This window comes from Cottoperca gobio, chromosome 12 (assembly GCF_900634415.1).
Source record: "Cottoperca gobio chromosome 12, fCotGob3.1, whole genome shotgun sequence".
In the NCBI taxonomy this organism is placed as follows: domain Eukaryota; kingdom Metazoa; phylum Chordata; class Actinopteri; order Perciformes; family Bovichtidae; genus Cottoperca; species Cottoperca gobio.
In genome coordinates this window covers 17470566-17486405 of record NC_041366.1, presented here as the reverse complement: position 1 = coordinate 17486405, position 15840 = coordinate 17470566, and the positions used below count along the sequence as shown (strand labels likewise).

The 15840-nt window shown below is 40.4% G+C and overlaps 2 protein-coding genes across 7 annotated transcripts in view; both read right to left on the bottom strand.

Moving 5' to 3' along the window:
• Positions 1 to 377: 377 nt before the first annotated feature.
• On the bottom strand, positions 378 to 11596 carry rilpl1 (Rab interacting lysosomal protein-like 1). 6 transcript variants are annotated; one of them, XM_029444190.1, is made up of 10 exons: positions 11050 to 11596; positions 8528 to 8675; positions 7842 to 7960; positions 7187 to 7432; positions 6676 to 6846; positions 4531 to 4581; positions 4277 to 4431; positions 4093 to 4197; positions 2720 to 2807; positions 1203 to 1345 (listed from the first exon to the last, which is right to left on the bottom strand). In XM_029444190.1, exons 1-10 carry the CDS (start codon positions 11335 to 11337, stop codon positions 1340 to 1342), a joined length of 1377 nt encoding a protein of 458 aa, XP_029300050.1. In that variant the 5' UTR covers positions 11338 to 11596; the 3' UTR covers positions 1203 to 1339. The 6 variants fall into 6 exon arrangements, with proteins under 6 accessions (XP_029300049.1, XP_029300052.1, XP_029300053.1 ...); XM_029444189.1 differs by lacking the exon at positions 2720 to 2807 and having other exon boundaries at positions 378 to 1345; XM_029444191.1 differs by lacking the exon at positions 1203 to 1345 and having other exon boundaries at positions 2714 to 2807.
• Positions 11597 to 13183: 1587 nt separating this feature from the next.
• Positions 13184 to 15840, bottom strand: part of hip1r (huntingtin interacting protein 1 related) — a 14704-nt gene continuing 12047 nt past the window's right edge. The window contains 5 exon segments of the mRNA XM_029445520.1: positions 13184 to 13458; positions 13781 to 14259; positions 14262 to 14673; positions 14873 to 14934; positions 15142 to 15265. Of these exon segments, the coding sequence (XP_029301380.1) occupies positions 13423 to 13458; positions 13781 to 14259; positions 14262 to 14673; positions 14873 to 14934; positions 15142 to 15265 (1113 nt within the window). The 3' untranslated portion in view covers positions 13184 to 13422.

Below are 15840 nucleotides of genomic sequence, written 5' to 3'. Positions count from 1 at the left end.
TGACACAATTATGAGTTATTAAATCAAAATGATGAAAAATCTAAATGATGAAATACAGTCTCATTTTCTTACTCCATAATTCATCATAGTTTTATATAATAAATACTGTGTTGCGTCACAGAATTTGTATTTCTATCATAACAAACCTTTGTGTATTTCTTTCTTGTCTTGGAATAAATGTCCCTACATCCCCACTGCACTGTTGCAGGACGTACATTACACATGAAAAGCTTTTGTAAGTGTTGTTCTGTACACATCTTTCACATGTGACTCTATGCAACATGTTACACACAAAGCCCCGCACTGTGGACATCTGTAAAGCTGCATCGTGACAATGTGCAGAAAGTGCTGGTGATGGACCTGCGAGCTGCGAGCTGCGAGCTGCGAGCTGCTCACGTGAAGGAAGGGAAATTGCAAAAAAATAAATATAATGGGACACAAAAGTGTTTCTTTCACTTTGAGCAAACTGCAGTCATTTTGTGTTTTTCTTCATTCTGCGTGGGCCGTAATATACTGTACAACTTTATCGAACAGCAGACACACGACAGCGTGTTAGGGCCACTGTTAACAAAATAATAATTACAGTCTCTGAGATGAACGTGTTAAATGAGGGGACAAATACAAATGTATTACTTTATAATCTCAAGAATATTCAAGTTTTTCTCATAAAATTAGGACTTTTATCTCAGAAATACTGAGTATATTACCCCCCCATCTGTAATTATAACATGTGCTATATCTACAGTGGCCCTGATACCCCATTGCACAAACACTACAACATCTGCATGCATGATTTTTTGTTAGACAGAACATTTGCAGCGCACTCTCGTGTCCCAAACCTTCATCTGTGTCTTCATTTTCACCCACTGTTTACAACATATCTCACTTCACCCGCTCCTCTGCAGATCACGTAAATCTGATCATGTAAAACATATGTTCTAAAAGGTCTGTATGTGCCATCTCTCACTGAGATATACACTTTATATACATATATATATTTGTATACATATATATATATATATATATGTAGTATTCTCAGGTGTTTAAATAAAAATAGATCTAAGCTGGAGCCTCATTCACTTCCTGTCTCACCTCAAGCTCACGATATTTCCACTGGAGGTGGTTTTGGTGTGCAGTCGACGCTTCACAAGCCGGCCTCGAGTGATGGACATGGAGTGTAAAGAGTTTTGGAGTTCGTCCGGTCCGGGGACTCTACATGTGCTGTAACGCCTCCTGGGCTTGTTCCGTGTACACGTCCTCCTTCCCCGTCCACGAGCCGAGGCCGACGTCAAACTGCCCGCTCCGCTGCAAGTTGCGCTGCTTGTCACGTGAGAAGAAACTAAACCTAAAAAGAGGAGAGGGTGGAGAGGAGACGGAGGCTTTACTGTGGTGGACGTGTCAGTGACGTGTGGTTTACACGTGAAGGGACATAAGCAGTGTTAGCGCAGTTATGGCGTTTCAAACTGTATTATGTTTGGGAAATTAATTGTGATATCTTGGTATAATTACTGTAAACAAATAAGACTTTATCTGCGTCTGACATTTTCTATAAATCCCACAGTTCCCTTCAGCGAGGTCGGTTGTTTTTCTTTCATTCAAAACTATTTTCTATTGCAAAATACTAAAACTCACGGCTGTTTTTAATGAGCAATTATACATCACAACAAAATCAAGTGTTTATAGGAAACAAAAAGAAATCAAATCAATTTCCATTCGAAACAAAACAGAATACATTCCTTCCCTGTCGGCCAGACGTCCCAGATATCAAACAGAACTTATTATAAGTAAGTGGTAATATTCCAGTTATGCACCTTGCATAAATATGTTGACGGTAAATTGGGTACTTATGCGTCATTGGCTGGAAAAGCATAATGGCGGAGTGATGCAGAGACCTGGTGACACATGTCGCACCTGAGCGGTTGAAGTGCTCAGATCTTTTATTTAAGTAGAAGAAGAAACACCGCCCCAGAAAAATACTCTGTTACAAATGAGAGTTATATTATATATTGATGTTATATTATTACTTTGACATGTAAGCAGCTTTTGAATGTTACAGCTGGTGGAGGTGGAGCACATTTTAAATACCGTTGGATAGTTTAATTTATATCACAGTATCATATTCTTATTGTTATTTATCACCTCCCCCAAGGAGGAAATGCTCTCGGTTCTCAGACTAACTACAGGCCATGATGTCATGAATGTTTCAGGAGGAACCTGTTCCATGTTTGGAGTGGACACACACATTATTTTTCACTCTCGTTAACATTGCGAGACAGGGCATGCGGCCCTGGCGGCGGTCTGCGCCCTCCAAGTGCCCTTCTAGTTTTTGTGAAGCAGAAAAAAAATTGCAATAGTCCTTGAACACAAACAAACATTTGAAAGATTAATGTAGAATTAAAGATGACTTTACTGCATATTACAAGTTGTTTAATCACTAACTATTGCAGAAGGAGCTAAAAGCGCTTTAGTTTGTAAAGTGAAACAGTATTATTGCGTGTAGAGGTGCAGACATGTTACTGAGGTCAGTACAGACGACGTGTACATTCTGACTGGCTGATCTTTATGATCCGCGATCGTCCTGTTGGACGCTGACAACAAGACAGCCCCACAATCAGCCAATCAGAATACTACAAAAGTGAGAGGGGAGCCTCAAAGAGCTGGCACATGCAAGGAGAGGGAGCCTGTTAGTCTCTGAAGCCAACCAAATATAGAGTCATACAAGCGATATGAGACGTCTGATTGGCTGTAAAGTGGGGTCATCTGAGATCAAACCAGCCGCCACCATCGGCATAATGGCTGTGAAGATCCTGTTACACAAAGGTAAAGACACACAAGCACAAACAGGAAGAGATATATAGAGAAGGAGGGGGGGGGGGGGACGAACAGGGGGGAGACAGGGACCACATCAACCTTTGACCTCTGTTTGACCCAGACCTCATGTAAAGTTCAAACTAAAACCAACAGAAGTCATGCTTTAGTTCTTTTTAGTGTATATTAAAATATAAAATGAATCCTTGTTTTGCAACATGGTGATTGTGTGTGTGTGTGTGTGTGTGTGTGTGTGTGTGTGTGTGTATCATGTGCTGCTGACCAAAGCATGCCAATCATTAACCGTGCAGAGTGCGTCTGACAGAGCTGGAAGAAAAAGTCAAGCATATTTTTGGGCACATGCTGATAAAAAAACAAGTAAAATGATTTGAAACATGAGAAACGGCTCACACACACACACACACACACACACACACACACACACACACACACACACACACACACACACACACACACACACACACACACACACACACACACACACATTCTGTTTGTGAAAATCTCTCCCGCGACTGATCACGTGATTATTTAGTCACACATACCGGAAGGAGTCTTAAAACCTGGAAATAAATCAGCGTTTTAACACTTCTGGTTCCCTCGTCACAATGTTGCTTAAATAAAAGAGCAGAGCTTATGTGATAATAAAGCTCCTTTGTTTTTAACATGTGTTTTGTTCTATAATGACATTTTTAAATGGACACCTCTGATCTAAGGCATGAACATGAGCAGTTTGACACGCTTAAGTTTGCCACTGTGTTTTCTCCCGTTTGAAACAAACCCAGGAAGCGTAGTGCATGTACAGTCTGAGCTGTTTCCAGTTATAGTCGCTGAAAGTTATTTTTTTGTGGATACAGCCGAAACACAACTGTTCCTGTGGTTATAGTTTCAATTTGGTGCTAGTTGTGTGTTGTGACATTTTTGATTTCATTTTAAAATGACTCAATATGAAGTCATATTGTTTCAATTCTTTTAAATTAAGGGTTTAAAAAGCGCTGATGTTACCAGCCTGAAATAGTCCCACATGTTGAGGTACTGCTGGTGAGCAGACGTTACTTCTCATGAGCTCGAGCAGAGATTGAATTTGCATATTTCTTCGAGAGTAATTTGTAATAGCTTGAAGCATGCAGGGAGCATCTTAATAAGCGTTTACTCAGCGCATGCAGAGCAATCTGAGTGCTTTTGACTTTAACTAAACTCAAAGTTAAGGAAGGTAGTCGGTGCGATGATGATTCTGAGTGAGTGTGATATGCGAGTACAACATACAGGCGTTTGATTCCTGACTCTGGCTGGGCAGAAGAACGGGAGCGAGTCCTCAGATCAGGTGAAGGAGACGAAGACGGAGTAGCCATGTCATCTTCTGTCTCGTCACTGCAAAGACAGATTATCTGTCAACAACATGGCCGCAATTATGCAATAATAAGATTGACACGTATGTGCATGTAAGTACCTTTTGTAGTAGGCCAGCTCCTCCTGCAGCAGGAAGACTTTGGCCTTGAGCTCGTTCCTCTCGTGGAGGACGTCCCTCAGCTCCTGCAGGGTGAACCGGGGCCGGTTGGGGTCCTTTGGGTCCAAACCTCCCGTCTCCTCCTCGCACAGCGCCTCCTGCAGAGAGACAAACGCTTTACCGAGAGGAAACGAAACCAGAGAAAAAGGAAGGAAGGAAGGAAGGAACAAACGAAGGCGGGAAGGAAGTGAGGATACCTTTGTAAAATATTGGAACACAGCAGGCATGTCCTCATCGTACATCGCCTCCTGGTGGCAAACGTTGAACTCTAAGTCAGACATCAGGCCTTGTTCCAATACATTTGTTCGCCCTTCCCTCCTCCCTTTAAACTAAAACTCAATTTGTTTTAATTCAGCACTCATGTTACATTCACTGTCAAAAAAACAAACACCTGAACGACTTCAACAACACATGCGGCCGACAGAAGTCACTCATGCACTGAGGCACAAAAACAAACCGGAATCACATTTAGTTTTCCCTTTTTGCAGGCAAATCTTTTGTAAATTGGATAATTAGCATCAAGAACCGCAAACTGACGTTAGCAGAGCACCTTTCCCCTGGGAATGTTTGGTGTCAACAAGCTGAGCTGCAGGACAGGACTTGTGTTCATCTCCAGATCATGTTTGTAGCTTAGATAAGAAGGACACTTCAGCAGGAAAGCTAGTGTGGCTCGTTGTTCAGAGTTCAGAAATTCCAAAAAGTCTAAATATAAAAAGGTTTTTTTTTTGCATTTGGCTGAGGTAGAAAAATACATGAATGTCTTAAAAATATGTGAATAATGTCTTAAAAATATGTGAATAATGTCTTAAAAATACATGAATAATGTCTTAAAAATATGTGAATAATGTCTTAAAAATATGTGAATAATGTATTAAAAATATGTGAATAATGTCTTAATATGTGAATAATGTCTTAAAAATACATGAATAATGTCTTAATATGTGAATAATGTCTTAAAAATATGTGAATAATGTATTAAAAATATGTGAATAATGTCTTAAAAATATGTGAATAATGTCTTAATATGTGAATAATGTCTTAAAAATACATGAATAATGTCTTAATATGTGAATAATGTCTTAATATGTGAATAATGTCTTAAAAATATGTGAATAATGTCTTAATATGTGAATGTCTTAAAAATATGTGAATAATGTCTTAATATGTGAATAATGTCTTAATATGTGAATAATGTCTTAAAATATGTGAATAATGTCTTAAAAATATGTGAATAATGTCTTAAAAATATGTGAATAATGTCTTAAAAATATATGAATAATGTCTTAAAAACATGTGAATAATGTCTTAAAAATATGTGAATAATGTCTTAAAAACATGTGAATAATGTCTTAAAAATATGTGAATAATGTCTTAATAATGTCTTAAAAATATGTGAATAATGTCTTAAAAATACGTGAATAATGTCTTAAAAATATGTGAATAATGTCTTAAAAATATATGAATAATGTCTTAAAAACATGTGAATAATGTCTTAAAAATATGTGAATAATGTCTTAAAAATGTGTGAATAATGTCTTAAAAATATGTGAATAATGTCTTAAAAATATGTGAATAATGTCTTAAAAATGGCGGGAAAATATGTGAAAAATCATCTTATCGAAACATGACTGAAGAATTAGTGACACCAACTGTTTATCTTGATGATCCAACTCCAAATATTTGCATCACAGTTGTGGATGGAAATAAATTCAGATTTTATTTAAGAGTTTCTGGAAATCTGGTTAAGTTAGGTGCTACGTTTGGATAGAAACTTGACTATTGGCTACTACTTACTGCTTTATGCAAATATGGTTTAAATCAAGCAATTTATCCGGCTGTATAGGAACAAGTTCTCCATCCACGTAGACAGAGAACTAACAAATGAATATAAAGATAGGGGACGCCAAAGGAAAACACAATCTGAGATTTACAGAACTGTAGTGGGGAAAAAACAAAACATGCAATTTCATTTCAGTTGGACTTTAAACTTCCATTTCTATTCAATGTTTCAGGATCATGGTGCATTAAAGGACAACTCCCAGTGCTGTTAGAGGCCGAGCTGTCGAGGTGATCTATATTTAGAAAGGTCATCGCTGCAGTCGTGCACAAAGTCTCACCCAGTTGGCCGGAGGAGCGACAAATCCTACTGACACACTGTTGTTAATGCTTTAACACCCATGCCAAGCCGTTTCAGCACTTCTCATGGCTCACACAAATGTTAGTCTACTAGCTTTTTGTGTTTCTGCTCATATGGTTGCCGTTCTGGGAGGGGAGGGGAGGTTTGGAGTTAGAGTCGGGACAATCACACCACTCTGGTTTGCTCACTAGCACTTCTGTATTACCCAAAGCAACACCGCCTCGTCCTCCTCGTCCCCATCCTCGTGTCCCTCTGGGCTGAGGGAACCAGACGGGAGGCGCGGGGAAGAGTCAAACGCACCCAACATCAGCTCAGAGGGGTCAGCTCTGTCTGACCAGCCCTCCGCCCCCACCACCACTGTAGCAGCTTTACCACACTGGTGGAGTAAAAGACACTTTGTTATCTGTTTACAAAGCAATCCTATCTCCTTGTTATCTCGTTTCCTCAGACGTTTGGTATTTCCTGTTGATTTATGAACCAGTGATTTGGGTAAAAGCCGCTCGGCTTTAGTGGAGAATGACTGCTTGTTATATTGGTTTTAGGACAGTTGCACATACAAGTGATCAGAGCTCTTTAAAACTGGAAGATATGAAACATAACATAACATTTATAGTTAAGTTAAGACAAAGAAAGAATCTATTAAAACAGATTTCTTGCACTACTTCTGAATACAAACTCAAATGTTTCTCTTTTAATGGTTTCCTGTGCTGCGTTACCTCTGCAGGTGACGGGGGCTGAGGGGGGGTTTCCTCAGGATTCTGAGCAGGCAGGTCTCCTTGAAGTCGTTCTCTTAAGCGTGCAACTTCCTGCCGAAGGGCACCGACTTCCTGTCCTCGCGCCTGAGCCCCAGCCTCCAGTTCCACTTTCTGCTCGATCAGCGCTTTCCCTTGAGCCTCCACAACGGAGATCTTATGCCGCAGGTCGTGGTTGATTTTCATGAGGCGAGACTGCTGCTGCTGGAGCTGCAGAAACACACACAGAGAAACAAGGGATTATGGGTAAATTATTAAGACAATATGGACAGGAAACAGAAAAAATGTGTCCTGCAACACACTAGCTATGGCTTGTTTTTAGCCTAAACATTGTGAATCACAGCAACCACGAAATGTCCTCGAGTATAAAGTCATAGATGAGCACAGAAGATATGGAGCTGATGGGTCCAGTGGTGTGTGAGATTAGCTGCAGACAGACAAACATCTGACCGACACCTGGCAGAGATAACTCATCGTTGCAGCTCCTACAGGAGGATCTGCTGCAGCTACATGAGGTCATTAGATAACACATGTGATGTATCTGAGTACTAAACACAAGTAGAAAGGTTTGCAGCATTAAGTAGAAAACATCACAGCCCACGGCCGTGTGTCGCCTTACTGCTTCTATGTCCTCGTTTTTCAGTGTGAGCTCGCGGTCCTTCGCTCGAATCTCGTCTCTCTGCTTGTCCACCACTTCTTTAAGTTTCTTCATGACCTGCCTCTCTCTCTCGGTCATACCTGGTGACCACAGAGAGGAGACGTGAGCGCGCAAACAAAAACAAGCAAAAGTAGATTTACTTCAGAAATACATTCACTTTGTTTATTGTGAGAGAAAAGTCAATGAATTGTACCCTGATGTGTGTGTGTGTGTGTGTGTGTGTGTGTGTGTGTGTGTGTGTGTGTGTGTGTGTGTGTGTGTGTGTGTCTAGCAGGTGTGCTTGTACACTGAGGCTGGTCTGTCCACAGTGTGTCAGGGTGACTGTGTCCTCTTTGTGAAACTACGAAAGAGCCTCTGATGCAGAGACACGACTCGCGGTCAGACACAAGAGAAGGCCTCCTTTGTGTGTGTGTGTGTGTGTGTGTGTGTGTGAGAGAGAGAGAGAGGGGGAGTGAGACAGAGCAAATGTCAGTGAAGGTTTTCTGCAAAACCCGAGCACAAACAACAGGTAGCAGATATAATTGAAGCCTAAAGAATAATCCAACATTTTGGGAAATGATTCACTTTCATGTTTCGTTAAATAGGAACAAATGAGATGTGTGTGTGTGTGTGTGTGCGTGTGTGTGTGTGTGTGTGTGTGTCCTCACCCTCATGCCTCTGCAGGTCCTCCTCACTCATGGGGTCTTTGTTGGACATGTTGGTGAGGAGGGATTTGTTCTCCTCCTGCAGCTGAGCGATCTGAGTGAGCAGGTCCTGAGCTTCTCCTCTCCACACGTCCTCCACCAGCTCCAGCTCCTGTAATAAATCACATGAAACGTTATTGACCACGCGTTATTGAGCCACATTAGCAGTATGGCTCTGTATGATGCTCCACAACAACACTACAAACACGAGGATCTTATAGGATATGATGCATCGCTGCATATTAAACGACACAACAGAATATAAAGGAGTTAAATCAGCACAACCTTAAACATGTAGAGCAGCAACATGCAACATGCACATTAATGCAGCAGCGATATTAATCCAGAAACACCAGATATAATAGTAAAACACTGACAGGGAATGTTTTACAGCACAATGACTACCTTTCACACTTCAGGGACATTCGACTGTTACTAATGCTTTTACTGAAGTAAAGTGTTGAATGCAGGACTTGTACTTGTAGTGGAGTACTTTCACCGTGTAGTATTAGTACTTTCACCGTGTAGTATTAGTACTTTCACTGAAGTAAAGGATCTGAATACTTCTTCTTGAGGACATTATGTCCATCAAACTGTTCAGCGACCCCTTTGCTCTGTATAAAAGCATCCGTCATGTTTCTCTTCTGGTTTAATCGAGTTGTTCCTTTAATTTGTCGCCCGTCTAGTAGAGAAGCTCGATCGTGCTCTTAACTCTGATCGCTCGTGACGATCTAACGTGCCTGCTACCCTGTCGGAGCAGCGTGTAGAGAGCAGATTATACGCCGTGTTTACAATGAAGCGGGAACAGAGATGAAGTCCGCAACTTTTTGGTGCGATGCTAAAAGAAAAAACGGATTAATACTCTGGATAATTATTATGAAATGTGGTCACGATCACATTTGAGACATTTTTGCTTTATAATTGACGATTAATCAGTAATTCAATAACTAATCAACAAATTGGATACTTTAATATTTATATTACATTAAATATACCTACCAGTTCAACTATTTGTCGATTAATCGATATAATAATATATATATTTATAGTTATAGTTGATGTTTTGAAGCAGAGATTCTGTTTCCAGCTTCTCAAACGTGAAGATTTTATGCTTTTCTACAGATTTATGCAGATTGATTGCTAATGAAAAGAATCTGCAGTTGCAGCTCTAGTATATTTATAATTGTTCATCTATGAATATTTCTTTGTTTATCCAATTCTCATCTTCTTCAAACATTTGTATTACTGCCCTCTCAGATAGTGTGCGTGCACGCTTTTGAGCATGTGACAAGTAAGACATTTGAAGAATCAAAGTCCAACAGATACTCTCAGACTGATGGAGTTTAGCAGCGTTGTTTATGTTTATGTCACGTTGTCCATGTGAACCTCATGTAAGCCGACTTCGTCCTCTCAGTCACGGCAGAATCAGCCGTCACCTCCAGAATCATCCACTTTATCGCTCATGAGACAGTTAATCAGTGAAGCGGTGACTGTGTAACTCACTGTCACGAGAAACTCACATGTCAACTTCTTTACAGCACTCTGAGCTGTAATCCTAACGTTAAAACGACCACAGCGTTCCTACCGTGCGTCGGTGAGTGCTTTTTTTTTATGACTAATTGGAAACAAATCACACATTTGACCAAATAAAACTGAAGTGTGAAGAGTTTCCTGTTGAGTCAGGGGAAAACTTCCCATCGGCCGTCCTCACGTGGAGCTAAACAAACAGGAACTATCTCACAGGGTCAAATCAAATAAAGTATATTTCTAAGGAACTTCAGACATTTCATGCTTTCAGCTTCTCAAATGTGACGATTTGCTGCTTTTTTTTTTTAGGTCTGAAATGAACATAATTTGAATGATTAGACATCTGAAGGTGTCACTTCATGTTCCAGGTAATTGTGAAAAACATTTATACTATTGTGTCACGTTTTACAAACCAAACACTGAATATAAAACAACCAGCAGATTAATCCAGAGAATACTTAAAGATGAGCTTCATCTCATTACTCAGAAAAGTAAAATGATGCTTAAACATAAATACAAGAGTAAAAACAATCTAATCGTTTTATACTCTTATATAAAATTAGATATACACGCACAGAGGTCATTTCCCTGCGTTAGTAATGTTGCTTTTGATACTTTAAGTACATATCTCTGGTGCTTCTTGCATACTTTTATTTTAAGTAACCTATTCAACGGAGGACTTTTACTTGTAATGAAGTATTTTAACAGTGGTATTGGTACTTTTACCTAAATAACATTTTCAATTCAGGACTTCCACTCATTGTTTTTATAGTGGTATTTGTACTTTTACTTGTTATGGAGAACTTTTAAAGTGATACTGGTACTTTTACTTTGTGGCTATATCACATGTGCTTTGTTTATGTGTGAATTAATAAGAAAAACAACAGCTTTAATCTAAATGCACATCTGAAATCAGTGTAACATGGAGTGATCGGGCCTGTCAGTGTGCATTGGGAGACCTTTCTGTGCTTCTTCTCCTTCTCCAGCCGGTCCATCCGCTCCAGCCGCAGCTTGTCCAGCTCCAGCCGCAGCTCCTCGGCCTCCGGGCTGATGCAGTTGCGGCTCACCATCACCTCCAGGATCTCCAACACACGCACCACTTTGGGCATGAGCCTGGACAGAGCCTCGCAGCCGTACTGGTCTATGATCCGCTCAAACTCCTGGCCCACCACCGCAGCGATGTCGTACACGTCCATCACGGTGAGGTCAGCGACATTTTTCTCCAGGGCCGACCCGGACTCCTCCATGTCGGGACAGTTCGGCCCTCCCCGGTTTCCTATTATGTTTCCTCCGCCACAGCAAACTTCCTACCCCTGGAAGAACAATTCTGCTAAGTTAGCTAAACTCTATCGCTTTACCTTTAACAACTGCAAACAAATACACTATAAAACCGCGTAAAACACTGTAACTATCGTTTATCCATCACTAACTACTGAGTCCGGGCGTTAGTTTGATTTGTTTGGTATGAATATCGGCTGTGGCCCATCGCTGTCCTGCCTGCTGTCCCTTCTGTTAGCTACCGTAAAGTCCGCCATATTGAAACATAGAACTTCCGGCTAGACGTTTCAAAATAAAACGAACGCGTCGCAACAATTGTTTAAAATGTTATTCAAGATTGTACTTTTTTATTCCCCCCCCCCCCCCCCCCCCCCCCCCCCCCGGTGAGTATATTAACTCAAGTAGTGAATTTAAGCACAATTTTGAGGTAATTGCATTATACTTACTTATACAATTATTTTACTTTTTACTACACCACATTTATCTGACAGCTTGAATTACTTTTTAGATTAAGACTTTACATTAAAATAATGTGATAGGCTTATAATAAAACATGTTGTAAAAGATTAAACTAGTGTTGTCTAAGCTTCTTTGTTTCAGACCTTTACAAATTCTGATTATTGATACAAAATATTCAAGATATCAAGATATTAATTCAGACAGTGCTCCCACTGCAGTGTACAATGCGAATACAAGACATTTTAAAAGCTAGCTAAACAGAATACCAGACATAAATATATAAAAATAAGCAACACATACAAAATAATAAACACATACAAAATAGTAAAATAAATACTAGATAATTAACATGTTTAAAAGTGAAAGTAAAAACAAAAGCGCATTTACAAGTCGTTTAAAATAATATTGGAATGATCAATTGTCTATTTATGTGTTGTTGCTGTAGGGGATTTTATATTATATTTATTGCATTTTATGTATTTTTTATAATATATTTATATTATAAAAAATACATAAAATGCAATAAATAAATGTATTAAATTATGTAAATAAAAAGCATATAAATTATATACATTTCAAAAATTGAACTTTGAGGGAGCATTACATCCGTGTGCAGACTTGTGTGGATTTTCATGCACTGACCTACTGAAGATGTGTGTATACTACAATGTAATAAAATATGGGACTCATCTCCAAACGTGGAGGCCTACATAATAATGTCACCTAGGCTTCACTGATGTTTGGGTTCGAAGAAATCTGCTCTGAAGATACGTTCCACTGCTTTTATTTTGAAGGGTATGATATCTAATTCCGGTATCTAGCCAGCTATCTATTTAACCTTAGTCTAACTTGACGCAGCTCTACTTTGGTCCCTACACAGTGGCTACTTCCATAGTGGTGAGATTGCAGTTTGTATTGCGCATGACAGAAATAACAGACAGATGAGGTCGCTGTTAGAATATTTGACAGCATGAAGAGACCTTCACTGGTTAGGCATAAGGACTTAAGTAAAAGTACACTGTGAAAATACTCCACTACAAGTAAAAGTCCTGCATTCAAAACCTTACTTAAGTAAAAGTATTATCAGCTAAATTTACTTAAAGCATGAAAAGCAGTGTTTTACTATTATATATGGAGTTTCTGCATTAATATCACTGCTGCATTAATGTGCATGTTGCATTTTACTGCTCTATATGTTTAAGGTTGTGCTGATTTTAACTCCTTTATATTCTGTTGTGTAGTTTAATCTACAGCGATGCATCATATCCTATAAGATAATCATGTTTGTAGCGTCGCTGTTCTGTGAGAACCACGTATCTCTGAAAAGTCAGAAATCAGAGGAAACATACCGTTATATTCTGTCTCAGATTATTTAATTATATTTAATAAATCAACGTGGTATACAACACGTAACATAATATAAGCTTCAGCATGATTACAAAAATAAATTGGAAAATATACATTTGCACATTTTAATGATTTACTTAAGAATCAGAGATAAAATAAGATTACAATGAGTGATTTTAACATGTTAAAGGATATTAATATTTGCAGTAAGTGTTAACTAAAATGTCAGATTCTTCTTCAGTCAGGCTTCAAGAGTCCCCTGTTCCAGTTTCACCTCGTTTGAACTGTAATTACAAAAGAAAAGACTCATTTACACACCATCTACTCAAATTATCCTCCTAATAAAATGAATACTTCACCCAAAAAATGACCATTTGTTTATCAATTACTCACCCCGTGTTACCTTGAATATTTGAAGAAAACCCCCCCCCCCCCCCCCGGTAGTGAAGAATACAAAAACTGAGAAAACTGAGGTAAAAAGGGGCCACGTTTAAAAACATCAGTTCTACAAACTCCCACACAACTCGTGCAGTATAATCCAAGTCTTTTTTGTGGGTGAATTATTCCTTTATATCCGGCTCTAGCAGATGTGTTTTAAGGACTTACCGCATTTTTCAGCAAGTTTCCAGATTTGGTAAAGATGTTGTGTTTCCTTGAGGTCACACGGGGCAAAGACGGTGACTGAGGCCGGGAGAGGCTGGAGGTTTGTGTTGAGGGTGTTGACAGCGAGTAAGACTGGGTTGGGTTTGGTGTGTAGGGCTGAGGTGGCGTGTAGGGCTGCGCTGGGATGAAAGGCTGGGAGGGTGTGTAGGTTTGAGGAGGGGTATAAGTGAGAGAAGGGGTGTAGATTTGAGAAGGGGTGGAAGTTTGGGCAGGGGTGTAGATTTGGGAAGGGGTGGAAGTTTGGGCAGGAGTGTAGATTTGAGAAGGGGTGGAAGTTTGGGCAGGGGTGTAGATTTGGGAAGGGGTGGAAGTTTGGGCAGGGGTGTAGATTTGGGAAGGGGTGGAAGTTTGGGCAGGGGTGTAGATTTGGGAAGGGGTGGATGTTTGGGCAGGAGTGTAGATTTGAGAAGGGGTGGAAGTTGGGCAGGGGTGTAGATTTGGGAAGGGGTGGAAGTTTGGGCAGGGGTGTAGATTTGAGAAGGGGTGGATGTTTGGGCAGGAGTGTAGATTTGAGAAGGGGTGGAAGTTTGGGCAGGGGTGTAGATTTGGGAAGGGGTGGATGTTTGGGCCTCTGTGTGTGTTGGTGTGTACGACTGTGTCAGAGCCGGTGCAAACGGATTGGTTTCTGCAAATCTCGGGGTGTTCATGGAAGGCTGCGTCTGTGCGGTGAACTGAGGTAATGGCGGGGAGTCGAGCAGAGTAGGCGGCGGCGGCGGCGGGAAGCTCTCGGCTCCGTCGTCGGTCTCCGAGGCGTTGAGGTCGTAGTGCCTCTTCCTCAGCTCCCCCAGATACACTCTCTCCTGCTCCAGCTGGCTCTCCAGCTGCAGCACCTTCACCTGAGAGATTCACAGAGCACAACATCGTCAGCTTCTGGCAATCAACAACAAAAGCACCCAACAACACGATGAATCAGAATCAGAAATACTTTATTATGCGGGGGGGGGGGGGGGGGGGGATTTCGTAGTGTAATAATATTAATAATGATCTTTTGTGCAGTTGAATAATTGAATAAATGTTGGGACTTGAAAGCCTCACCTGAGTTTCCATCTCCTCTGTTTTCAGTTTGATCAGAGACCTGCCAGAGAAGTCCATCACGACTGTAAAGACATGACAGAGTTAAAGCTGCGTGGTCCCCGGAGGATGAACCCTGCTGATTCTGGTGATCTCATGACTCTTCCTCTCGCGCCACCGCAAGATTCACGCGTGTGGTCAACATTTAAATGTCTCAACAACTACTGAATGTCCTGCCATAATGAAACAGACATGTTCTCCTCAGGATGCATTATAATAACATCATCTCTCACCTGGGACAGAGATCTGCTGCTGCCCATGTTTGGTGGAGGTGACGACCACAGCAGCCATGTCATTGACATGGCGTGACGCCTGCTTCAGGGTGTGCAGCTTCTTGTTGTTGCGGTCGGCCTTTACCTGAAATGATCACAGCAGTACCTCAACATTTAATAATACTCATTTATTTATTTTACAGTACGTGTTTCTCTCCACAACCACCTTAATGTGCATCATGTCACCCTCATGTTTGTGGACGTGGATATGTGTCTGCAAAAATCCCCGACGAAGGCTTGATGCCGAAAAGCGTGGGGAATTAGTTTTTAGGTCTAACATGACTATTCTATTACAATAAAATGCATTTTAATTGTTTAAAAAGAGAGTACATGTATCCTTATCCAAAGAGCATCTCAAACAAAACTTGTTTTAAGTCCAGGAAGTGCTCATAAACACATTTCTTTTTAAATATTTATATAAATATGTGTCTGTTTGAACAAAAATCCAAATGTTACCAGAAACTGCTCATAAAAATATTGTTCCACAGCAAGATTTGTGGTGAAAAACACCACCAGAGACCTTTACATTGAGCAGGCTCAATCCTACATTTCCCTCAGGATTAATAAAGTGTGTCAGTCTGTCTGTCTCTGTCTGTCTGTCTCTGTCTCTGTATAGCTCTCTGTCTCTGTCTGTCTCTCTGTCTGTCTGTCCCTGTCTGT